General features: G+C 33.2%; 1 protein-coding gene across 3 annotated transcripts in view; it reads right to left on the reverse strand.

Moving 5' to 3' along the window:
* The window catches only part of LOC111508686 (cytochrome P450 6k1), a 114,041-nt gene extending 93,237 nt beyond the window's left edge, over window positions 1–20,804 (reverse strand). Inside the window, exons 1-4 of one of the 3 annotated variants that reach the window (XM_074173942.1) lie at window positions 20,654–20,804; window positions 18,321–19,282; window positions 5,511–5,723; window positions 5,070–5,318 (exon numbers count right to left, since the gene is read on the reverse strand). In XM_074173942.1, the coding sequence (XP_074030043.1) occupies window positions 5,070–5,318; window positions 5,511–5,723; window positions 18,321–19,179 (1,321 nt within the window). In that variant the 5' untranslated portion in view covers window positions 19,180–19,282; window positions 20,654–20,804. The other 2 variants (XM_074173944.1, XM_074173941.1) reach the window with 2 other exon arrangements.
* Between the last annotated feature and the right edge of the window lie 5,490 nt (window positions 20,805–26,294).

Below are 26,294 nucleotides of genomic sequence, written 5' to 3' on the forward strand. Positions count from 1 at the left end.
ACTGTCACAAACTCGAAATTAAAATGAAAGTCGAAAATTGGGAGAATTTTTATGCAATTGAAAATGTGGAATCAGCAACTTATTTATTCATAAAGAAATTGAAGTAATATTGACTACTTCTACAAAAGAGGTAAATAACATTCAAAAAAAGAGAAAAGCTAGGATAACCTCAGCTCTAGTAAACTCTGTCAACAGAAGGAAAATGCTATTCAATGGAAACTCAATAAAGAAAATCATTCTCTCTTGAGACAATTCAGAACTTATAGAAATGGATTGAATACATTGTTGAAGAAATCTAAGGCTGATTATTAGGTATAAGAAAGAAATATATACAAATAAAAAAGTGCACTACTACTATGGAAAACAGTAAATGCTACTTGTTCTAAACCATCCAAATGTACGGAAGTAACAGAAATTGAAAATGGGAACAACAAAACCACAACTGACCCTATAGTGATTGCGGAAAATTTTTTTGGGCATTATACTAAAATCGGTGAGGACCTAGTACTTAAAATAGCAACCCCTTGAAATTAAAAACAGCTCAGAAATGTTAACCAAAATTCAATATATTTAACAGAAGCAAATAAAGGTTGAGTTGAAAACATCATCAACAACTTAAAAAAACAAATCACACGTTTAGATAAGTGTGATTTATGTTTTTTGGAACTCACACATTAGGAGGTTAATACAAAATATTTGAAGCCTATTATCTAAATTCAAATACTTAAAAATAATTCTGACTTGGAAGATTCGTCGCAAGTTATTTCTCACTATAAAAAAAGCAGAAATTTATTTCTTTTGGTCGATTCGACTAACCCATTCTACGACTACCTGGAATTATATTTGTTGGTCGTGATACTCAATCACCCCGTTGGTCGGATCGACCAAACGAAATTAATTTCTGCTTTTCATAGTGGAAAATAACTTGCGACGAATCTTCCAAGTCGAAGACGTTGCACAGGTGCCTGATGGTTTTACTTCAACTCTCTGCGCGGCATTAGCTGGGTGGGTTGTAGTAGCTGTCTTGGCTCTTAGCCAAGACAGCTGGTGGCTCTTAAATTGAAATCAATATGGGAATGATCAAAAAGTACTTATCTATCCATTTTATATATGTATATATATATATATATATATATATATATATATATATATATATATATATATATATATATATATATATATATATATATATATATATAATTTCCCCCTTTTGATGTATATATATATATATATATATATATATATATATATAAATATATATAAGTAGGATATTTAATGACTGAATCTATGAATTAATTGGATGATATCGTAAAGTTGCAGTCGTGGGTTCGTGGGTTCAGCATTATGTTACAAAAAATCATTTTCCAAATTACGAACAAAGTATGATTTTACAAATTGAAAACAATTACAAAAAAAGATTTTTTCTTGAAATGGTAGAAATTATGAAAGAGCCCAATACTATGAACAAACGAATAGATATCAATCATCTTAGTACAATATATACTTATTTATTACATTAAGACATAAATAAAAGTAAGTGACATCATTGGGAATTTTCCATCACGTATTCCTTTTTTCAATTTGTTAAGTCAAACACGAATTTTCTCTGACATTTTGTTATAAATCAAACATAACTATATATTTCCATGAACATCAACTATTTGTTTTTCAAAATTGTTGAACGAAGTTATATCAATTTTGCCAATATTAAGTCAATTTAAATTCAATCTTTTGATAATTTTTTTTACAAACTTTCTACAATTATTTTGTACTATATATTTTTTTTATATTTACTGTAAGTATCAATATTAACCTTTTCCTGTTGAAATCAAACCAATTTGTACTTCAGATAGCCCTGAAGAAGCTTTAAAATGAAGCGAAAGCTTGGCAAATATTGTAAATGAAAACCGTATTTTTACAATTATCTTTTCAGTTGTCCTGAAGAAAGAAATAAACATTTCCGAAAGCTTGACAAACTAGCAAAGAGTTTTCATACTTGACCTTGACTGCAACCTCAAGATATCATCTAATTAATATTTCGTTAATAATTAATATATATATATATATATATATATATATATATATATATATATATATATATATATATATATATATTATATATATAGATATATATATATATATATATACAGTGTGACCCATTTAAAATGGAACCATCCCTGTAGAATGTGCATTTTTCAATCAATCTCCATTTTTTTTATTGAAATATTAAGCATGAAAAACTGTATCTCGACACTAATTTTAGTTTCATTTCCAAGGCACTCTATGGTTTTTTTTGTTTGTCAAAAACGGCAAAAGTTTATTAGGCAATTTTTGTTTTCAAATTTGACTACACCACTGGATTCGTAGTCGTTATAAATCAAAACTGTCAAATTTTCATTAAAAAATATTTGTTAACAACGAAGTTACAACAACTTCAATTTTGGAAACAAAGTATTTGTTTGTAATTTTTATTCAGATTATAGACATATTTGAGATCTGACAACACTGTCATCACCAAGTAGAACACCAGTGAATTTGTACAGTGAAAATCCGAAGTCAACAGCTCAATGCGTTCTACAGTTATAACTCCTGAAAATATGGTAATGTGAGAGATTTGTGGTGCAAGCGTTTTGTAATAAAAATCTGACTACGCCACTGGATTTGTGGATAATATTCCCTTAAAATCATTTATTTGAGTGTAGGTTACGAGAAGTGTATTCTAGAATAACAGAAAATTAAAAATTCATTTTCAAGTTATGCAGTACTTAGTACATTCTTCCGCATAGCCGCTAAAATCAAATTGATTTAAAGCATGGAAATCATTTATTCAATAATAAAACAGAGAGCAGGACAAAAATTGTTCCCTGTAAATTCTTCATAACTCAGCTAAAACAATCTTTTAGAGGAGATATCAATAATTTGAGGAAGCTGAACTCATTATGCAAAGGTTTTATAATAAATCAACAGTAGGCTGTGATTTTGACAGTTAATCATAAATAAAATAATAGTTGTTAGTTACGTGCATTTAATAATAGCTTTGCAATTATCATTAGAAGAAAGAATTGAAATTGTGAGAATTTCTGGGGACAATTATCATAGTGAAAGAGAAGCAGCTAGGATATTTAATCACAGACATCCAAATCGACTTCCCATTGACAGAAGCACCGTCAGTAAAATTAACAAAACATTTAAAGAAACCGGTGCAGTCAGCAAACATATTTCAAAAAATAATCACCGAAGAAGAAATTTAAACGAAGGCGCTGTTTTAGATTATTTCAGAAACCACCCAAACAGAAGTTTACGAGTCGCCAGTTTGGATTTAAACTTACCGAGAGAGACTATTCGACGATGTCTTAAACAAAACAAAATGAGAGCATTTAAACCTAAATTTCTTCACTCTTTAAAGGCAGGTGATGAAGTGAAACGTATGGAATTTTGTTTGTGGGCACAAGGCGAGTACCTGAATACAAGAAATTTTTTAAACTGCATAATGTTTAGTGATGAAGCTTCTTTCAGCACCAATGGGGTAGTTTCATCGCAAAATGCTTGGTATTGGGCTACGGAAAACCATAGAGTGCCTTGGAAATGAAACTAAAATTGTGAAAGTTAGTGTCAAGATACAGTTTTTCATGCTTAATATTTCAATAAAAAAAAATTGAGATTGATTGAAAAATGCACATTCTACAGGGGTGGTTCCATTTTAAATGGGTCACACTGTATATATATATATATATATATATATATATATATATATATATATATATATATATATATATATATATATATATATATATTATATATATATATATATATATATATATATATATATATATATATATATATATATAAATCTTGAATTTGAATGCATTTTGTTTATTAATAAGTTGTATTTTTTCCGGTACTATGCTCGAGATCTTTGGGCCAAGATAACTAGAGTGTGTTTGGACTACCAATTTTTGGCATCATGTAGCTAAAACTGTATTTTCTTTTCTTCGGGTACTATACATGTGTTCCACTGGTTCTACTTTTGCCTAACGAAATTTTTAGAATTCTTTCTGTAAAGTATCCAAACATCTCAAGTGGGTATTTCTGATATCTCCCCAACCTATAATACCATAAGAGAGTTGCGATTGAACCAAACCATAATATACTGTAGTAATAAAGGAAATTTTGAGCCATTGTTTCAATAGTTTGAAGCGAAACAAAAATCCTTCTAATTTTTGAGTCAGATATAATACGTGTTCTGACAGAAGGTTGATTTTTTAAGGAATCCAGTAAATTTAATTTTTATAATTTTTTGTTAGATTTTTGCTATATTAGAAATCAATGATATTGGTCTGTAATTAGCCATCTCAAGTCCCCATCCCCATTTTTGTATAGTATTTTGACCACACCAATTTTTAAAATTTCAGGACAATTTCCGTTTTCTAAGGACGAGTTGGCAATGTAGGTCTACAATTAGCTCTGAAATATTTTTCAACATTTGTGTATTCATGCTTTTATTGGTTTTTAAATACTTTATGTTTGACACTTCCTCGAATGCTATCGATGCACCAATGTTTTTTGCGAGTTTGTAACCTACTTCGCTGTAGTGTTCATTAAATTCCTTTGAAATTTCTACTTTTGCATGTATCATATTTTGGTTTTACAATCTAATTTCATCAATATATCTTTGTGATATCTTTCTGTTACAGACTTCATCTACACATTCCCATAGAGCTTTGGACTTATTTTCATTTCTCTTTATTTCACTTTGGAAAAAACTTTTTTTGCTGCTTTGATAAGGTTTCTCAGTTCATTTTCAAAATCATTATAAATTATTCTAATGTGTAATCGTCAGGAATGTTCCGTTTGTATAAATCATTTTTTTGTGATATGAATGTTAGTATTCTTTGTATTATCCCTTTCTTTCTGAAGTTGATCTTGTTTTAACTCTTACTTCGGTGGTATTTTTGTTAATATAAAACTTCAATTTGTTGACAAATATTTCACACTTTATATCGACATTATTCTCTTCATAGATGTTATTTCATGTTTCATGATCTCAATTATATACTTAAGATACATACCCAAGCATTTTCTGGGTCCTTCTCCGAATGGCATATAAACAAATCCAGCTTCGTTGATATTTTTCTTCAGAAATCTATCTGGATCATATTTTTCAGGATTTGTGAAGTAGGTTTCATCCATATGCAATCCATAAATTGGAATGTATATTGGTGTTCCTTTCTCAATTACTAAATTTGTATTTGGTACTTCATAATCTTCTTTGCAAATACGATCCAAAAAAGCTATTATTGGATATTTTCTCAGGGTTTCTGCGAAAAAAAATCGCTTAATTTAATATGACCTGTTTCTATCAAAAGTAATGATGAAATAATTCTGAATAAGCACATAGGCATCACCTCAATAAATAGTTACCATTTTCTTCAACACTTGATAATAAAAATTTCATTTGGAAGTTTGCAAGATGCGTTAAATGTTCCAATATTTATGTAGGAAACACTCACCGTCAATACACATCCTCAAATACTTCATTTTTTGGATTGCTTCATACGTAACTTCGCCGTATTCTCCAATAGTTTCAGATATCTCCTTTCTGAGCTCATCTTGTATATCTTTATTGAGACATAACTCATAAAGAGTGAAAGATATAGCGGCACTTGTGGTTTCAAATCCTGCTGCGAAAAACATTATGGCTTGACCATATGCTTCGTTCAGGGCTAAAAATAGTTATTATTATTTTTCACATTCGATTGGAAAGGGGGCACAACTGATGTATACATATTTAAAAGCCATGAGGCAACGGACAAAGTGCTATGGTTGTCCTCGAGATTGATACTACATAAATGGTTTGAGTCTATAAATTTATTTCATCAGTGACGAGCTTCGTTCATATTTTTTGGATTGAAAGACCTAATGCGAGAGCAATTGAGTAAAGGTATCCAGATTTCATTAATGTTGATCTCTTTTGGTTGAAATAATGTCTCTTCCTGAATTTACATCGCTTCTCTATGTAGTCTTGGAGAGTAATTAGTTTTATACAACGAACTTGTTATCAACGTAACGCAGTCAACAATATGGCTTCACGTCCGCTCGCTCTGAGGCTCAGTGTTTGAATTTTTCCATAAGAAAGATTGCTACCACTGAACTTGAAAGGCTGACCATTGCGTTTTGATCCATTCGTGAATAGAAAGCACCAGCCCACTGGAAATATGTCGATGATGAACAATGTTCCAATAGAGCGATGTTTGCCGTGACCACGTTGAAGCTCACTAGGATGTTTTCTGGACCTAACCTCACATTTTCCATCTTCTCGATAAAATGTCCTATTTTTCCAGTAAGCGGCTGCAAGTGTTCAGCCAGCTCAGAAGTAGCTGAACCTATCGCATTACGATAGGTGGCACATTATCTCTGTCGATTTATGGCAGGCCATATGGACGTGTCGATAGGGCCCCGGATTTTTTGAGCAGCATTTTCGTAATATCAACAAGACGTGATGAATGGAATAGATTATTCGTTCTTGTCATAAACTACACCTTTAGATTTGAACTTCACAAAGTTTAGTTTCAAAAAATATATCACATGTTTCGCTATCACAGTAGCTTTTCGCTACCAAAAAGTTACTGTGATGGCGAAACATATGATATATTTTTTTTTTTAATAAATTTTTCGAATACCAACTCGTAAGCTGTAGTTCATGATTTTACTATGAAATCAGTCAGAAACCCATTCGTTCTTTTCAGAATATTGGTGGTTGCATTTCGAATAGGTTTTCTATACTACATCTCTGGATTCAGTGAGATGACAATTTTCTTCTTGTATTCCTTGGCATTTCCTTTGTCAACAGGCAATACCAGTGTATCCTTGTCATTATTTAGCTTCTTCAGCTCCTCTCTTCCAGTGTTGTGTTCGCCTCAAGTGGTTTTACGCCTGTCAAGATCCTCGATGTTCCAATGCGGGTTGCCTCATCAATAACTTCAGGAATCCCTGATTCAATATTCACAATGATGGGCCCGCAGGATACGTAGGCTAGAGTCATAGATAATGTCCGTTCAGAAAGATTCACCACTATTTTCCTATCATACGGGGGCGAAATATATTTCTAGGTCTCACTGAGACTATTGTTGATAATATGTTGATTGGTGATGATTCATTTGGAGGTTTCCATCGAATCCGCCGAGATGTTTGGTTTAGTTTATATCGAATTTCCTAATTCGATATAGTCAGGTCCGTTAGTTCTTTGTTTTCGAGGGTTACATCTTTCCCATATTAGTTAAGATCAAACATTGGGACATATAGTATATAAGAAACCAACAATAACCCCAGCTACCAGCCACGGCAAGTGTGGGGTAATTGAGAGAGCCAAACGGATCTGTGTACTTGAGAGTCTACCCAAGGAACTCAATTATTTTAAAAAAGATGTGAGTGCCAAACTGATTTCAAGCGGATTATGCGGCTCAGAAAAAAAATGTCAAAGCCTGACAATAAATTTCCTGCCAATATGAAGAGTGTTGCCGACAGTATCGAGAAAGTTCTAGAGAAACACAACGGGAAATCGATATGCAGGTGAATTGAAACCATCAGAGAGAGTCTAAGGATAGATAAACAACTCAGATGGCCTTCAGCAACACCGGGGGTTTAACGAATTCCTTGCAGCTGTGGATGGGTAGACATTGGAGCCAAGTAACGAAGTGTAAATACCTGGCACCCTGAACACGAAATAAAATGTCGCTTGTGGCATACCGGTAAGTCAACAGTAGCGGAACGTGCACTCAGAGAAAATACCTATATTATTGCGTTTGAAGAGACCCAAGTTCTCGGTAGAACCCAAAGTTACTATCACAGTCTGTATAGGGAGGCAATAGAAATACTTGAATTCGGATGAAAGAGGAAATCCATATCAATGAAATCTGATTACCTGCACTTGATTGCTCGCTTATCGTGGCGATTGATTCAATAATAAAAATGAGGCCAGGCGCACCACGAAACAAATAAAATCTAGAACCTTAAGCAACACTGTAGTATCGGCTTTGAGAATTATCAGAGTATTTCGTCCGTTGCATAATCGCCTTTGATAATGTCCATCATGATCATCGGTATAGAAACCTGCAGACCACGGCTACCAAATCCGACACGTCGTTCATTAAAAAATTGCAGGAACTTATCAGTTTTCGTTACTTAAACGGATTAAGTAGATTTAGTGAACATATATCTTCATCATCAAACCCAGTTCACATCAAAATTATCAAGATAACAGGATCTGAGAAAGAACCAACGTTTCAGTTCGGGCTTCCATATTGTTTTTGATTGAACCATGATTGAAAGTTATATGTCTTGATATCATCAGATGTAAAACAGTAAATAGCGTTGAAAGAGAAATGGATGCCGTTTTCAGCAAAGTATCACTCGACTTTTATATCAGAGTTGGAAAGTTAAAATGTGATCGAAAAAGTTTCTCCTCAAACTGAAAATCAATGGGTCCTAGCGAATTTTTTGTAAACGTCAACTATGAGAGATCGAAATATCAAATTTCTTCACAAAGCTGATGCCCCCGACTTCATTGGCGCCAAAATCAGGAACCTATGTGATGATTCAAAGGTTTATTTCAGATTTTGCTAAAACAAAGTTTTCATGTGCTTGGTTATCTTTGATTTATAAAAAAACGTTCACTCATAAATTTGTAGTTGGAATATTAATAAACTATTTGCCTCCTGGGAGCTGTATTTGCACCTTTGTTGCATTATCTCAGCTAAGGTCTATTGTTTAGTCATAGTTGGTTCAGGTATCCTCTCAATGGATAGTGTCCAGTGCATTGAAACAATTTCATTCTTGGATGGTCCGTGTGTGTTCCCGGGTATATTTTTCCAGTCTTCCTATAATTCTTATAAACCCACTTCTCCAAGTAATTCCATGTCAAAGATTTTGTTTCCCCTGCATTTGGTTCAAGGTTTATAGGTACATGAAATAACGGGCATACTCATCAGCTTTTTCCTTACCTTTAACACCCGACAGTTTCCCAAAGCAATCTTGATGACTATGGAAATACTGATCTTGTGAGTTTGTTGAGGCTTCATACCAATGATCATTGCGTAATGCACGATTGCATATATTTCAGCCTAGAAAACAGATGTGTACTGACCGAACGGAAAACTGAAATGAAAATTTCTCCTCGCAAAATAAATTCCAGCTACCATCCAATGTTCGGTTTTCGACCCGTCTGTATGCTAGATGTTTATGCTGAACATGTTCTCGGAATGATCTGGCGTGAAACCATATTGCTTCTATACGCTTCGGACCGTTTATTCAAATAGGAAAGACAAGAAGACAAACTTCTGTGAATTACATCAACGTCCAACACGGTTCCCATAGAAAGAATGCTGAGTCTACGAAAGCGAACACCGGGAGATAAGCCGACTTGCGAAGATTCCAGGGAACTGGCCGGCATTCATAATCAAACTTTCTTGCTGTAAAGACGTACCTTTGTCTAATTTTTTTTGTTTTAGTAAATAAATTGATTTTTTAAAAAAGACTGAGTGTTCGATAAGTTATTTGGCGCAGTCGGTAGGATTACCGGGATTGATTCGTATCGAACGGAAAATTCTCGTATTAACGAATAATCGGTTATCGAACAGTTGGTGCTCATTTGTGAAGGTGTTTGAAACGAAGTGACTCCTTGGATATCAGGACACCCAATCTATCGAAGATTCGTCGAAGGCACCATCAGCAGTGAACCAACGGAATTGGAAACCAATATTATCCAAATTTGCAAGGAATACTACCTGGTGAAGACAATAATTGTGATTCCAGAAGTTGACTTTATAGGAAAGTGCTCAGAGCCTCAATTTATTTGATGTAAGTACAACTTGATGTTGTACAAAAATTCTCACTGGATATTCCTTCAGCTGACTCCTATCTCCCATACCAAGTTTCAAATATTTCAATCGAACCAGTTAGCGAAAACTTTGAACAAAAAATGGCACAACTATTCAAACCAGAACACTTAAGCTGTGTCCTTCAGTTTGACGGAAATCCAAATGATCTAAACAGATGTATTTCAGTTTGTGACAGTATAATTAAAACATTTTATGATGCTCAGAATGCTGATAATTTTCAGAACACTGATTTGTTGAATTCCCTAATTTCCAAAGTGATAGAAAATCCCAAATTAATTATTAATATACAGAATGTTTCTAGATGGAATGACCTCAAAGCCACCCTGTCTAGAAACTTTGCAGACCAAAGAGATGATACTCGCGGCAACAAAATAATAAAAAACCTCAACAGTTTCATGACCGTTGCCTCAACCTGCTCAATTTACTTTGTAGTTACATAGATTTGCATGAGGTAGATGATGCTTCAAAAATTTTAAAAAGAACACTTTACAACAATCTAACTCTAAAAACACTTTCGTCATGGTTGAAAGAACCATTAGGTACTACTATCCGTTGTATGAGACCGAAATCACTTAATGAAGCATCACAATTAGTCACTCAAGAAGACAATATCCATTATTTTCAAAATTATTCTAGCAGAACTCTAACCAGAGCAACTCCTGTAAACATAAGACCACCGTTACAACAACAAACTCATCCTGTTCAACAACAAAGATATTTTAATCCCGTGCCAAGACAACCTTTTGATAATCATACTCAAAATAAACTTTTCCGGGCGCAAAACAACTTTCCATCACAACCAATTCCCATTCACTCGAAGCCAAACAATCAGCCACAAAAGTTCTTCACCAACTAACAAGTTTTTGGTAATAATCAGCAACAAAAACAAAACGTTTTCAAACCAAACAAAATCGAATATTTCCACGACCTGCGAGTGTTTCCACTCGACAAACAATTGTCAACAAAATTCGCAAGGCTTTATGTCAAGACAATCCCAACAAAGAAACTTTATTTCTGAAGAGCTATACAGGGTATTCCATATTCGATGGTCTATTAGACGTAGCTAGAGAACAAAAAAAAAGAGTTTCAAATTTTGGTTACCGATGTAGATGGCTGTGATCTATCGTTTGGAAGTATTTTCATTGCCGCGTTGTTGTCACATCTACATGTAACATCAACTTCTAAATTTCAAAAAGAAACCCTATATACTATATTACTATATCATTTTTGAATTCTGCATCAAAATCCAAGTTACTTTTGTGAACCATGTTCTATACCTATCTCTCACCGTTTTTAAAATAATAATCATTTTGTAATTTTTTTTTGGCAAAAACATGATATTTTTAATATTTAATATCGCATGAATTAACTGATACATCGAACTCAAATTCTGGCAAGATTGAGATGAGGTATGGTGGTCATTATTTCAGAACGAAACTCTAATCTTATTTTATACGGAGTGTCTGAAAAATACGACTCAATTTGTATCTTTGAAAAACGACCATAACTAATTTTTTTCAAAGGGAATACCCTGTATATTATTCAATTATCTCTGACCGTTTATGAGATATGAATTATTCTATAATTTTTTTGCTTCTATACATCATAACATTTCAATTACAAAATTCGGCGAAAAAAGTATTTATTGAACACATTGAGTAATGAATAATAACTTTATATTAGTTCAGAAAGGTTTAATGGAATACATGAATGAAATTTCATAGAAGAACGAACACTTTTCAAAATTAAATTGATTACAAAATTATTTCTACATTAAAAAACAAGATATAATATTGTGAAACTAGCTTCACAATTATTCGACATTTGATACTGACATGACAAAAATTCACTAGCTCAGGTGCTTGAAATGCTGACCATTCGCTTGAAAACATTGATCGATTGATGATGTTATTATGTTATCAGTCGTGAAATAAATGAATATAGAACGAATTTAGGATTTTAAGAGTTCGAATAATTATTATTATCCATCTTCACTATTCAATATGACAGTCGAACTATTTAAACAAGTTATTGTCAAATTCATTATTTTGTTTTTCAAATCAGACTTAGATTATGATACACTTAGATCATGATTCTTGCCGAAATTCAGTTGCGAAATTGAAAATTAATGTTTAAATTAAAACTATTCAACGAAAGTCATTTTTGTGGAGAAAAAAATTAATTTTTTATCAACCTTTATTGGGTAATTGTTACCTTCCATAATCTGAAAAAATATAAAAATTATAATGGAGAACTTTATACAAGTGTAGAAGAGCAAACTTTTTAGTTTACCCCGATAAGTTACTGCGTAAAAATCAAAGTATTTTTCACAAAGAAAAATCTTCTATTTATCAGTAACTTGTCGTATTTAACAATTTTGCCTATCAAAAAAATTATTAAGAAATAATACTTATCTTTTACGTTTCGGAGGCCAAAATCTGCCTCCGTCTTCAGAAATGGATAAAAAATTCGAATATATACGCAGTTATTCCTTTTTTGATAGCTTATTTCTTTACTCCTCATATATTCTCATGTCTGGAGGGAATTGTATCTCGAATAGCTCCTTAGAAATAGACCGTACTTGGCTACCCATCTTGAAGAAAACTTTGGATAGTGGCGAAATGGCAACAAACTGATATCGGAGAGTACCTTGTATTACATCGAATGTTTCAGTTGCCAATCAACAACATTGACATAATTTCATGTTTCAAAACTTCTTTGACATCTGTCGATGAAGTAAAGAAATAAGCTATCAAAAAAGGAATAACTGCGTATATATTCGAATTTTTTATCCATTTCTGAAGACGGAGGCAGATTTTGGCATCCGAAACGTAAAAGATAAGGGTAAATTTTCGTTATGTGGACACCCGTCGATTTTGAAAAAATGTTTGACTGTACTTACGTATTTTGATGCGTAGATTACGAATCCGAAAGAAACAAGCGGCGCTCTCCCTTATTTAAAAAGTTACGGCCCTTCAAAGTTCAGAAAAGGGCAACTTTTCAGCCTTCTTTTTCACTAAATAAACTATTTAAAAACACAAGCATTTATTCACTAGGTCACCTTTACACCTTATTTCTCCTTCTTTAACACTTTTCAATTCAATAATCAACATTTTTCTTATAAAAAACTTAATTTAAAAACGAATGCTTCTCCTGATGACATTATTCTATTTTTAGGTTAGTTACTAGTGACATTTCAGAAAAAAGCGGTTGGTATTTGCCGTCGCCTACTATTTCAAATTCGTAATACACCACCAAAAACCAATTTACGATCTAAAGAATGAAGTTAAAAAACATTTGAATCACTTACGGAATATGGACTGCATCAGTCGTACCAACCATATCATTAACCTTAAAAACGTAAAATATAGTGATATGTAACCAAAAAGCAGCTCCGTACATTTTTTAACATTTTTATAAGACTGCATCAGTCGTACCAACCATATCATTAACCTTAAAAACGTAAAATATAGTGATATGTAACCAAAAAGCAGCTCCGTACATTTTTTAACATTTTTATAAGAAAAATGTTGATTATTGAAGTGAAAAGTGTTAAAGAAGGAGGAATAAGGTGTAAAGGTGACCTAGTGAATAAATGCTTGTGTTTTTAAATAGTTTATTTAGTGAAAAAGAAGGCTGAAAAGTTGCCCTTTTCTGAACTTTGAAGGGCCGTAACTTTTTAAATAAGGGAGAGCACCGCTTGTTTCTTTCGGATTCGTAATCTACGCATCAAAATACGTAAGTACAGTCAAAAATTTTTTCAAAATCGCCGGGTGTCCGAAAATTTACCGTTCCCTTTGAAAAAAATTAGTTATGGTCGTTTTTCAAAGATACAAATTGAGTCGTATTTTTCAGACACTCTGTATAAAATAAGATTTGAGTTCCGTTCTGAAATAATGACCATCATACCTTATCTCAATGTTGCCAGAATTTGAGTTCGATGTATCAGTTAATTCATGCGATACTAAATATTAAAAATACCATGTTTTTGCCAAAAAAAATTACAAATTGATTATTATTTTAAAAACGGTGAGAGATAGGTTTAGAACATGGTTCACAAAAGTAACTTGGATTTTGATGTAGAATTAAAAAATGATATAATTTATAGGATGTTTTATTTGAAATTTCCAAGTTTGTGTCTGTTACATGTAGATGTGAAAACAACGCGGTGATGGAAATATTTTCAAACGATAGACCACAGCCATCGACATCGGTAACCAAAATTTGAAACTCTCATCTTTTTTGTTCTCTAGATACGTCTAATAGACCAACGAATATGGAATACCCTATATAATACTGAATTAAATCAAGATGAAAATTTTCCAGTAGATGCCCAAAGTCAGTTCTGCCCCACTTACTCATTCGATGACCTAGGTCAATGTCACGAAGAAATAGCTTATAACGATTATTGCAAAGGTCAGCAGATTTAGAATTTTGACGAAAACCCGCATTTTGATGAAAATTCTCAGAACCTGCCTTTAATGAACGACCAAACATAAATCCCCAAATTATTTCTTTCAAAACTTCCAATTCAGGAGAATTACCATATATTTTATTGCCTCACTACAAATAATATTAAATATAAATACAGAACAATTGCTGATTTGTTGATATTTCCGTTGCTAATAAAACAATTTAATAAACAAATTACGTAAAAAATTCATATCCTATGTTGATAACTGACATTGTTTAATGTGAAAACAGACATAGCTAAATATCAATTGAAACAAAAAATATCAACAATTTTTAGATATTTCATTTTGCAATAGTTATAAAGAATGATAATTAACCAATTAATAAATTTTTATGAACTTTTATCGCAGAATCGTATATATATATATATATATATATATATATATATATATATATATATATATATATATATATATATATATATATATATATATATATATATACAGGCTGATTCACGGTGGATGGCACATTAGACGTTTCTGGTGAACCAGACAACGGATCACTTTGAAAATTTGATGGAGGGCATATTCGGATCGGACATTCTCTAGCCAACTAAAATATTTTCGACAATGCGGTGTTGCCGCTTCTATTAGAAAGCAGTAGCAACTTTGATTTTTCAAGATTTTTCAAATGGAACACTCTGTATATAATATTATTTTTGGAATCTCCAACAATTGCCCGACAACTTTTCTTGATATTTCCCTATACCTATCTGTTACCGTTTCGAAATAAAAATTAATTTCAATTTTTTTCTTTGAAAATCAAGACTTCTAAAAATGCCGATATCTTTTAGTTAAGAAGTACTATGATATCGAAATTTGGTTTGAAGTTAGGTGATACTTGGACACTTCCCACACGTCAGCCTAATCTCCGTTACTTCAATACAGGGTGGTAAAAAAATACAGTTTTTTCGTTTGCTTGAAAAAGTTGCTGAAATTTGATTATTTTGAATGGAACACCCTGTATATTATTGAAAATTCGGAAAGCTGCTGAAATTTGCTTTCTTTCTTTGTGTATCATACCTATACCTAACTAGTCAAGTTTCGGACTTATGAACATTTATTTGTGAAAATGTCCCTTCAGAATGGTATTTCCATTCGGTATTTGGTAAGCAGGCCATAATTACTATTTGACAGTAGCGTTGTGACATTCTCCTAATAATATCGACATTTTCGTCACTTCAGAAGTTGCAAATACCTTCAAAACGATGGAACAAAACTATTCAAACGAAGTTCTTATGAATTTGTTTATTATTTTTGGACAGTGTGACAAAATTATCAGCAGAACATGTAGAAAGTTCAATGAAATGTATCCGAATCTACCGCCAATGAACCTCAAGAAATTTATACGAATTCAGAACAATTTCAATATGTTTGGATAAACTTTAAAAAAGCACCAAGAAACTTGAAATTGGAAATATTGATATGAATAATTATAAAAAAGTAAAACAATCATGTGGAATATTTCAAAATATGTTCGAATCGCTGGCCGTTCACTTCCAAGCACTTTAAAATGCTTTCGTGGTGGCAGATCTGATTTCATTGGGATCCAAATCTTCAAATGTTTGGGCAATCCTTTCTAACAATTCATCTCTCGAACGCACGGGTATTTTGTAAACTTTTTCTTTAAACATTCCCCACAAATAAAAATCTAATGGATTAAGATCGGGTGATCTCGCTGGCCAATTCCATGGTCCCAAGCGCCTCATCCACCGATCGTCAAATAGTCTATCCAGTTCTGCGCTCACTCCTCTTGTGCAATGTGCAGGAGCTCCGTCTAGTTGGTACCAACAGTTTCGATAATCTTCGAGTGGCAGATTATCCACGAAACTGTCTACAGTATTCTCCAAAATATTCAGGTAGCTTCTGGATGTTAATGACTCCTCGTATATCACGTACCTCAATTTGTTGTCCATCAACATGCAGAAGACATTAAAACTAAATTTTTCTTGAAATCCGGCTTCTTTTGTGACGTGAGGATTTTCACTGGACCAATAATGACGATTTTTTCTATTGAAAATCCCTTCTCTCGAAAATTTCGATTCATCAGTCCAAATAATTTTATTAAAAAAAAGTGGATCTTCTTGAATGCGTGTCAACAACATTTCACAAAATTCTACTCTCTGTTGAGGATCTTGAGGCTTCATTGCTTGAATTTTGGTGAATTTATAATCATGCATTTTATGTCTTCGCAAGATTCTTTGAACCGATGAATATTTTATACCCAAATCTTCTTCAGCACTTCTTATCGATGACTCGGGAAATGCGTGAAAATATGCTAAGACATTAATCTGGTTGTCTTCGAAAGTTACGGGTCGAGGCAAGTTTGTTGGTGCTTTTAAAGTTGATCCAAATGCATTGAAATTGTTCTGAATTCGTATAAATTTCTTGAGGTTCATTGGCGGTAGATTCGGATACATTTCATTGAACTTTCTACATGTTCTGCTGATGATTTTGTCACACTGTCCAAAAATAATAAACAAATTCATAAAGAACTTCAATTGAATAGTTTTGTTCCATCGTTTTGAAGGTATTTGCAACTTCTGAAGTGACGAAAATGTCGATATTATTAGGAGAATGTCACAACGCTACTGTCAAATAGTAATCATGGCCTGCTTACCAAATACCGAATGGAAATACCATTCTGAAGGGACATTTTCACAAATAAATGTTCATAAGTCCGAAACTTGACTAGTTAGGTATAGGTATTTCAGCGGCTTTCCGAATTTTCAATAATATACAGTGTGTTCCATTTAAAATAATCAAATTTCAGCAACTTTTTCAAGCAAACGAAAAAACTGTATTTTTTTACCACCCTGTATTGAAGTAACGGAGATTAGGCTGACGTGTGGGAAGTGTCCAAGTATCACCTAACTTCAAACCAAATTTCGATATCATAGTACTTCTTAACTAAAAGATATCGGCATTTTTAGAAGTCATGATTTTCGAAGAAAAAAATTGAAATTAATTTTTATTTCGAAAACGGTAACAGATAGGTATAGGGAAATATCAAGAAAAGTTGTCGGGCAATTGTTGGAGATTCCAAAAATAATATTATATACAGAGTGTTCCATTTGAAAAATCAAAGTTGCTACTGCTTTCTAATAGAAGCGGCAACACCGCATTGTCGAAAATATTTTAGTTGGCTAGAGAATGTCCGAATATGCCTTCCATTAAATTTTCAAAGTGATCCGTTGTCTGGTTCACCAGAAACGTCTAATGTGCCATCCACCGTGAATTAGCCTGTATATATATGTATATATATATATATATATATATATATATATATATATATATATATATATATATATTTTTTACGGGACTCGATTCATTCAAGTGTTAAGAAGATACTAGATTTTTTTAAATTTTCAAAGTGACATTTTATGTTATAAAAAAATTATTTCTTTTGATAAACTCTTTTCAGCGGCAGCGCGCTTATGCCGTAACAGTCGCGTGGAACCCTATTTTCAACGTCAAATTAAAATTATAAATAATGGAGATAGAGTTTCGGGAGTCACGACTTTTTCATCGGAAATTTCCTCTTCTTTAACGAGCTTTTTTCAAAATTGCTCAAATATTAAAGTTTTTTGAGTTATTAACGAAAAACTAAATACCTTTTTTTAAATCTTATTTTGTTAATAACAATTGCAATTTTTACCTGCACCGAAATCCTTCAAAAACATTTTTCTAGAGGTGATTCCAAATCGAATGGGCTATCGTTCATATTTTTAGGACCTTTATCTCTATTTCTCATGTTTTTGAACTTGTTCATTAGACTACCTAAAGAACTTCGCCGTTGCCCCGTCGCCTTCAATAATATACACAGCAGTTGCAAACGGAACGTATGGCATAAAAAATCGATATAAGTAATTTAAAATTCAGATAAAATAACTGATCAACAGTGGATTTCATTATGCTTTAAGAAAACTGAGTGTGAAAAATAATCAATTACCTGATTCGCGTGAGTGACTAGCCTCCTTCAAGTCATTGATTAAATCCGCAAAATCTCCCACTTTCATCTTGCACAACTTCCTGTAGTTCATGGTCTCTGAAAATGCTTGGCAAAAAAATTTTATAGAACTTTGGTTTATAAAATCAACTCGAAAAGTACCCACCCACCGCGGTCTGAAAAAATAAATTACGAAAGCAACAGCATTTCTCCAAGTGAAATCAAACATATTCCTCCCAAATTTTCGAAACTCTATATCCTCATCGTCAAAGCACTTGGATTCAATTCCGAAACAACACTTTGCTATGACATCTGTCGAATATTTAGACGCCACTTCCTTTGCTTCGATATCTCCTAAATTTTTCTGTAAGTAGTCAACTAAATTCTCGCCCACGCTATTCACAAAAGTGAACATACGTTTAATTTTTCCCGATGTGAAAACAGGGGTGAGTTTGTTTCTAGTTCTTTTCCAAGCTGGATTCTTTTGTAAGAATGTGAAACTCGCCATAATCTCATCATGTGGAGGTGTAGCTACGCTTCTATCGGAAAAGTATGAAAAATCTTTAATTAGGACGCGTTGAATCAGTTTAGGACATCTAACCATCAGATAGGGTTCATCAAATGCAAAAAATCCAAGGTACGGCAAATCTGTTGTGGAATAAAGTGTCTTTATCAAATCCGCGAGGTTTTTCCTCATAAATAGAATGTCAGAAAGATTTCCCAGAAAAGGGACTGGCTGAGGATTGAATACTCCTCGTTTTTTCCAATAATCGAATTTTCTTGTGCTATATTTCCAGATGAAAATTCCTGAAGTAAGTAAGACAATCAAAAGTTGTAAGATCCATGAGTATACATATGACATTTTGAATCCAAAGACAACGAAACTTGTAGAGGTTCTAGAAAACTCTAAGGTAAGTTGAAAGTTTCAGTGATTAATTTTTATGACTTCTTTGGGTACTGCTAATCTGAAAAAGTATGAGAAATAATCACATCAGGTTTCACTTGAATTCAGTATCAGGGTATTGAAACATTGTTGCTGAATATTCTTTCGATACCATTTGAGGTCTGAAAAGTTCTCATAAAATAAGAACTTCACAGACAGAAAAACCAAAAATATAATTCATTGTTCTGTGTATCAGTGTATAACATATCGAATGTGCAATTCACTTCCATTCCTGTTTTTAGAAACAGGTGGACTTTATTGGAATTGGTGATATATTGGTATATCACCAATTCCATTATTGGTAATTATTGGTATTTGTGCCACCTACTGGTAGGTGGATACCATGGTAAACCATGTAACGCACAACGATTATAAAGAACAGGTTTCACATTGTATGCTGCTTAATTATAAATGTCTAAACCTTCTAGAAAAAAGTTGATGGTAACTTCCAAATTGTTTCTAAATAATTCTCAAATAGTCTCTCACTTAATATAGGTCCATTTTCAAATACAACAGCAACCATTTCGGGTTTGGTAAGTATTGGATTACTGTCACTAATAGTAAAACACAGATTATCGATATTTTTCAACCCATTAAGCCCAAGGGTGGCGAATGAAGGTTCCTTCAAGACTTTGAAATGGAAAAATAGAGCCAAGAATTGTAGCCTCCCAATTATAATGCAAACTCGTTTTATTGAAAATATGTTTGTCTCATTTGCCTGTTACAGTTTTTGAACAATATGTTGAATCTTCCATAATTTCATATTTTTAGCATGATCTGTATCTCTATTAGCCATTTCCGATATCATATCAAGATAAGCCAAAGTATCAATACAGAAGACATCCTAAATTACTTTACCGGTAGGAGATCGACCTTCACCCATCAGATAACTCAATGGGACATATTTTTATCAAACATAATTTATTAACAAACATGCCTATAATAATTTGCCTATCAAAAAGTTCACATAACTATTTTTAATTGAATTAATTTCAATCCATATCCTTTCATCACCTTCACTCTTTAAATAACCGAATAAATTTCATCTCAAATGATATGCCTAGGTATGCCTAGGTATGATATGCCTAGGTAAGCTTGCCTACTTATAAATCATAAAACAAATCATATATTCCACAAAAGAAGATAATGAGCACTTTTTGAAAACAGTGAAAAGTTATGACTCCAACAGTTTGCCACCATGCTGGTCTTCCTCAACCCAAAAATTTTATAAACGATTTATGTCAATTCCAAGATTGCTTAAAATTGCGCCCTGAAAACATATACATTTTCATTTCATATGAAGTCGAGGGTAACCTCTGATCATAATTGTATAGAAAAGAAAATAATCTTTATAAATCTTGGTTAATTAAAATTGGCATAAACTGAAACTTACTTTGCAACACTGAACATGTATCTCGCATGAAAGGTCACAATCAAATGTGTGAAGTTTCGATAAATTGATGCTTTCATTTGGTGATAAGCTATTTTTCATTCCATCATCTGCACTAAATGAATCTAGGCGATTTAAATTAATGATGATCGAATGATTATACAGAGTGACGAAAATACACCTAGTATCTTTGAATATATTTCGAAGAATGACAGATAGATAGATAGATGTCAATAATAATAAGTATTTTGTAACTTCTGTTGCCACCCAAGTCTTTATATTTTTCAAGTCTTCATTATACGCGATTTGGTGAGTCTTGTGTATTAGTAATTGTGCATTTTGAAGAACAAGGTGATTTCGGGTATAGAAGGTATCTATTCTTTCTAATCACAATACAGAATGTGGGTGAACGAAAGCAGCTTTAATATTCGGGATAAAATAATGTTTTGAATAAAAGTTGATAATGCCTTTTCACGTTAATTTTATTAAATCTTGATATATTATCCTTGTTTTTGTGACTATGGTTAAATAATAACGCCCAAGTTTAAACACTTCTTGACTTTATTACAATTAATAATTGTATAACAACCTGTCTATATAATGTCATAAAGGGCATTCAAAACTAACTAACAAGGAAAATTCTCAACGAGATTTCTAACGACCACCCATGTGCCATGCTGTCAAAGCAGCTCAATTATAAATAGTAATGCTACAAAATGTAATCAACGAATATATGTTACACGCCCTATTCAAAAAAAACATCAACAACATTATCATAACGTATTTTTGGTTGACTTCATTAGTTTTCATCTGTTTTCTGGTCTCACCTTTAAGAAACATCGCTTTCAATATTTCTTCATGAAATACGTTCTCAATCTTCTTCCAAGCAGAAGAATGCTGGAAGGTCAGTTTTTGGGATAGTATTATAGTTCAAAATCACCAGAAATAAATCTTCTCTATTTCTCACAGTTTTTATCACCAAACCCGTCACTATTTAAGACTTTGTAGTTGTAATTTGATCAATAATCCATGCCAAAAAAACAGTGTAAATCTTCAAATGTACTGTTTTTTTACTTAAATTAAAATATTTCGAGTCTAAGAAAATCTCTAACTTTCTACATATTCAAATTCAGTCTTCGCTCTCTCATATAGCTAACAAGGAGAATAATAACATAAAAAGAAATAACTGTAGAGTATTTAAAAATATCATGTAACATTGTTCCTCTCAGTGATGGGAAACCTATTATTCATTTTTTGTTACATCTAATCTGAAAATCTTCATTGCTGGTCGGCGATAGGTTCCCAACTTGGTCTCGATATCTACCGTTTTCACTTGGCCATCGCTGCCAGGAAAAACTGCAGATTTGATGCCTTTCAGCCAGACATTTCTACGTAAATCTTCATCAACTATGATGACTACGTCGTCGACTTGTAGATTTCGGAGTTGCCCACATTACCACTTCGTTCTTCTCACCAGTGAGGAAAGATCTTCTTCAATCAACTGCCTCCAGAAACGAACTGCTTAGAGTTGTGCTATCTTCCAATTGTTTTCTGGTTACGACATCTTCTTTGCTTAGTAAACAAGGAACAGGCGCTGCACTGGACGATCTTATCAAGAAGAGGTTGAGAGTCAGGGCTTCTTTGTCGGTGTGATCTACAGAAACATGAGTTAGTGGTCTACTATGCACAGTGTGCTCAGCTTCAATCAATAATGTTGAAAAAATTTCTTCTTTGGAAAATTATTCTTAAGGGGCTATTTTCACAGACTTCACCAGCCTCCCATGTGAGGAGCAAGGGGAATCTGGAATACCCACTGGATCCCTTTTTCAGTCATTTTCCACACCATCTTATTCTGATAATTCTGCAACAAATAATCTGTTAATTCTTTAGCTGCACCTCTCAAATTGGTTCCATTATCGGAGTTACTGCGTTGCGGACATCATCTTCTTTCCACCAGTCATCTGACAGCTGAAATTTCTGAATATGTAGTCACATAGTCAAAGAACTAAATAATTCTAAGTGAATAGCCCTTTAACTTAGACATGTAAATAATACTCCGTAGAGTTGTTCATGATCTCTACGAACAGTGAACATCATAGGATCAAAATATTCCATTCTTGTAAAATTGAAAGGCCTGCTCTGCATTCAGTAAGTGGTGACATTTCTGGGACTGCTGGTCTTACCCCTCAAAATTTTACACAATTGGCACGTGTTCCAAGTGCTTCTAACGGCTGCTCGCGCTTTCAAAACTGCCTCACCTCGTTCAAAACCAACTCTTGTCCATGATGACCTATTTTATTATGATAAAACATAAATAATAGTCGGGCGAAATAATTTTGTTGTTCAAAATGATAGGATATTCAATACAATCATCAATGATATTTGACGTCTTCGGTCTTCCATCTACTTTTAAAATTCCTTCCGAATATAAAAAAATATCTTGTGACTTCTGCTATTATTAGGAAGAGTAAACTTTTTCTCTAAACAAGTGATGTCTTCCTGAATTCTTTTATTCTGAATATGTTATATCAATATTTTTCTGCTGAGTCAATTCCATCAGAAAACAAATTGGAACAAAAGGTCCTTTTGTAATTCAAAATTTCAGGTACCTACTCTCAGAATCCATGCATTGTTCTCAAAATTCTCATGAAAGAAGAAAAACGACTAAATTAGGAAAGGAATCGAAAATAATATCGTTACTCAAAATAGTTACCATCATATATTTTTTTTTCTCAGACAGATATTCTTTCTTCACATTGAATTCAGCTGAATTATCCTCTTGATTTTTAAAATTCGTTCAATCATCTAGTCCACTTTTCATTCGTTATATCATCGAATTCATCTTCCCATTCTAGACCCACTCCCCATAACCTTGCATAAAAATTTTGGCTTTGATTGTGAAATGAGTTAGGAGAATCAAATGAAGACATGATAATTTTGAATAAACCCCCCTTAGTGATCTTCAATTCATTCAAAAATAATTTTGAAATTTTTGTTACCTCCAAGTAAAAAAGAGAATTGTCGTCATTTGAGCCCTAGACTAGGGCTCGTTTTTCAAAACTTCTTTGTAGTTACTTGTCCATTTTCTTATCTGACATCGACCTCTTCTATAACCTGTACCTCTTCTATAACATCGAGAATTATCTTCACGGCTTCATCGATGAAGTCAACGCTGTCTAGGTAGTCAATAACATAATGCTGTTTGCTAATTGCTCCGGCTGCACCGAGAAATTCTTCTTCAAATCCGTCTGCATTTTTACTCACGATATATATGGCGAAGGTTGAGGATCAAACTTCTCCAAATATCAAAACGTTTCTCCGATACTCTTGAGGAGTACCATCTTCACCCCACCAAAGCATACTTTGGGCATCTCGACCTCCTTCTCTGACGTGTATTCGGCGCAACACATCTCTTGAATATTCTCTGTTCTCCGAATGTAAACATTATTTCTAATGAAGAATTCAACAAATCAGCCCCTTCCAGAAAGGTATCGTTAAGACAGACTCTATATACTCTTGCAGCAGCATCAAACACAAATCTGATTTCCTGTGTTTTGTTTTGGATTGATGACTCCAAAATTAGGTGTTTTGATTATGTCTGATTTCATTGCAAATTTTTTGTACATAGTATTTTTCAGGTAATTTTTAAAAATTTCATGATCTTTGGATAATTTTATTTTAACAGAATTCAAACGACTCTCCGCAAGTGCTCTTCTCTATTCTTTTCGAAGTTTCTTTCATGATCTGAATGGATCGCTTCTCATCCTTAGAAAGCTTCTCTTCGTAGAGTAAATTATCCAATTTGAACGAGTGTTTCACCATCTCGTGCAGCTCGTCCACTTCCTGGTTTGTATAAAGGAAGAAGGCCTCATCATAGCTTCCGTAGAAAATGGAGTTCTTCATTAAATTATGTAACTCGTCGGATTGATATGATATGAAATATGAAATCATCATGAACACGTTCTCGAAAACAAGCTAAATTTCCATGGATCACCCTGCCCAATTCAGATCGTGATGATACTTGCCAAATATTTCAAACTCAAAGTTTGCATGGGTAAATTGATGTTAGTTACAGTCCGAGCATTCTTTATCCAGAAAAGTTCCGTTTCATTTTCTCCTCGAATCCATACATTAATGTGTTTAAATCTGCAATATTTATTGATTAACGAGTGTGTCCAACAAAAGGTTGATGGTTCTGTCGGTTCGTCAATCCCTAACTTTTCTGCGAATTCTTTGTCGAGAAGAGTTATAGTAGATACTTCATCAAACAGTGTGGCTGTCACATCTAGGTCCATTGATCACGACAGAAGCTAGTCTCAGGAGAATTTATTTCCATCTTCATTTGTATGTATGATTGCTTCAGCAATGAAAACTTGCACAGTCCTCCGATCGTAATATCTGTGTGGAGTAATTGGTTATGAAATTTTTATATCCATCAACATTGCATAATTTTTTCAGGACAGTATTTAGCTTGATGATGTGAACCCAAACAGGTAACACACTTTTTATTTTGTTTCATCCAGTCCCATTGTTTATATGTATACGCCAAACTGTACTTTATGATTAGTTTAATCACAGTACGAACAGTATGATTCTGGTTTCTTCCATTCAACTTCTGTAGTGATGTACAAATATTTTCTTTTTTATCACCCTCATCTGAAGAAACAATACAGTTTATAGCTTGTGCCATTTCAGTAAATCAAGAAACAAAATCGAAAATTGTTACCACCCTGTGAAGCTTATTCCACTTATTCAATTGTTTCCCCCATTCGAGTTTCGAATTAGATGTCAACTTGGACTTGACAGATACTGTTGATTTTAGAGATTTGTCTCTTTCACTGCCAAATCCTGCACGGAATGAGAATTATCAACGATTGTTTCAAGTTTTTCGTCTTTCAAAGGTGGAAAACTCCAGACCGTTACTATCAATATATCGACTTCAAAGATAGAGTACAATAAAGACTTAAACAGTATCTCTAGCGCTACCTTTGAGGCATTTTTGAAGTCTACGTTCTCTTTGTCACTGAACCCGCATATTTCCGCAGTTTCCTCAAAAGCTCTAATAAACTGCAACCATTCTATCGGATCACCAGAAAAGATTGGAAGTTTTTTTCTAATAGATTATCTAGCCAAAACTTTTGTGAGTTTCTGATCACCTGCGGACTTCAGTGGCGAAGGTATTTTACATTAGGATTTTGTTCCGTTCCCGTTCAAGGGAGTAGTATCTTTGCAGACCTGAAACTTTGAACAGAAATGTCATTAGAATAAGGAGATTCAACGTCAATAATCAATGTCTGTATATCGCCCCTTTACAAACTTGTGTTGTCCGTGTTTTGATTTCTTCACAATTTAAAAAGAAATCTGTTTGAGTCTCTAATTCTTCTTCTGTTGTTGCTTTCTTCAACTCCGCTTCCTTCAAAATCAACTTTTTCTCCAACTCCACGATGCGTCTCTCAATTCTAAGGTCGATTTTTATTTGCAGTTCCCTAATTGAACTGCTCTTTGATATTTTGGAAAAAACTCTCGTCGGATTACTCCTCGTTTGAATGAATCATAAAGATAAAGCATTTTTTATCTTTGATTCATCATTGGCTGCCTATTCATCGTATCCGTATCTCAAAGGATTAACCCCGACGTTTTTTCT

Source organism: Leptinotarsa decemlineata, unplaced genomic scaffold (assembly GCF_025532065.1).
Source record: "Leptinotarsa decemlineata unplaced genomic scaffold, Ldec_3_MD MMD2_tig00000505_RagTag_RagTag, whole genome shotgun sequence".
Lineage (NCBI taxonomy): Eukaryota > Metazoa > Arthropoda > Insecta > Coleoptera > Chrysomelidae > Leptinotarsa > Leptinotarsa decemlineata.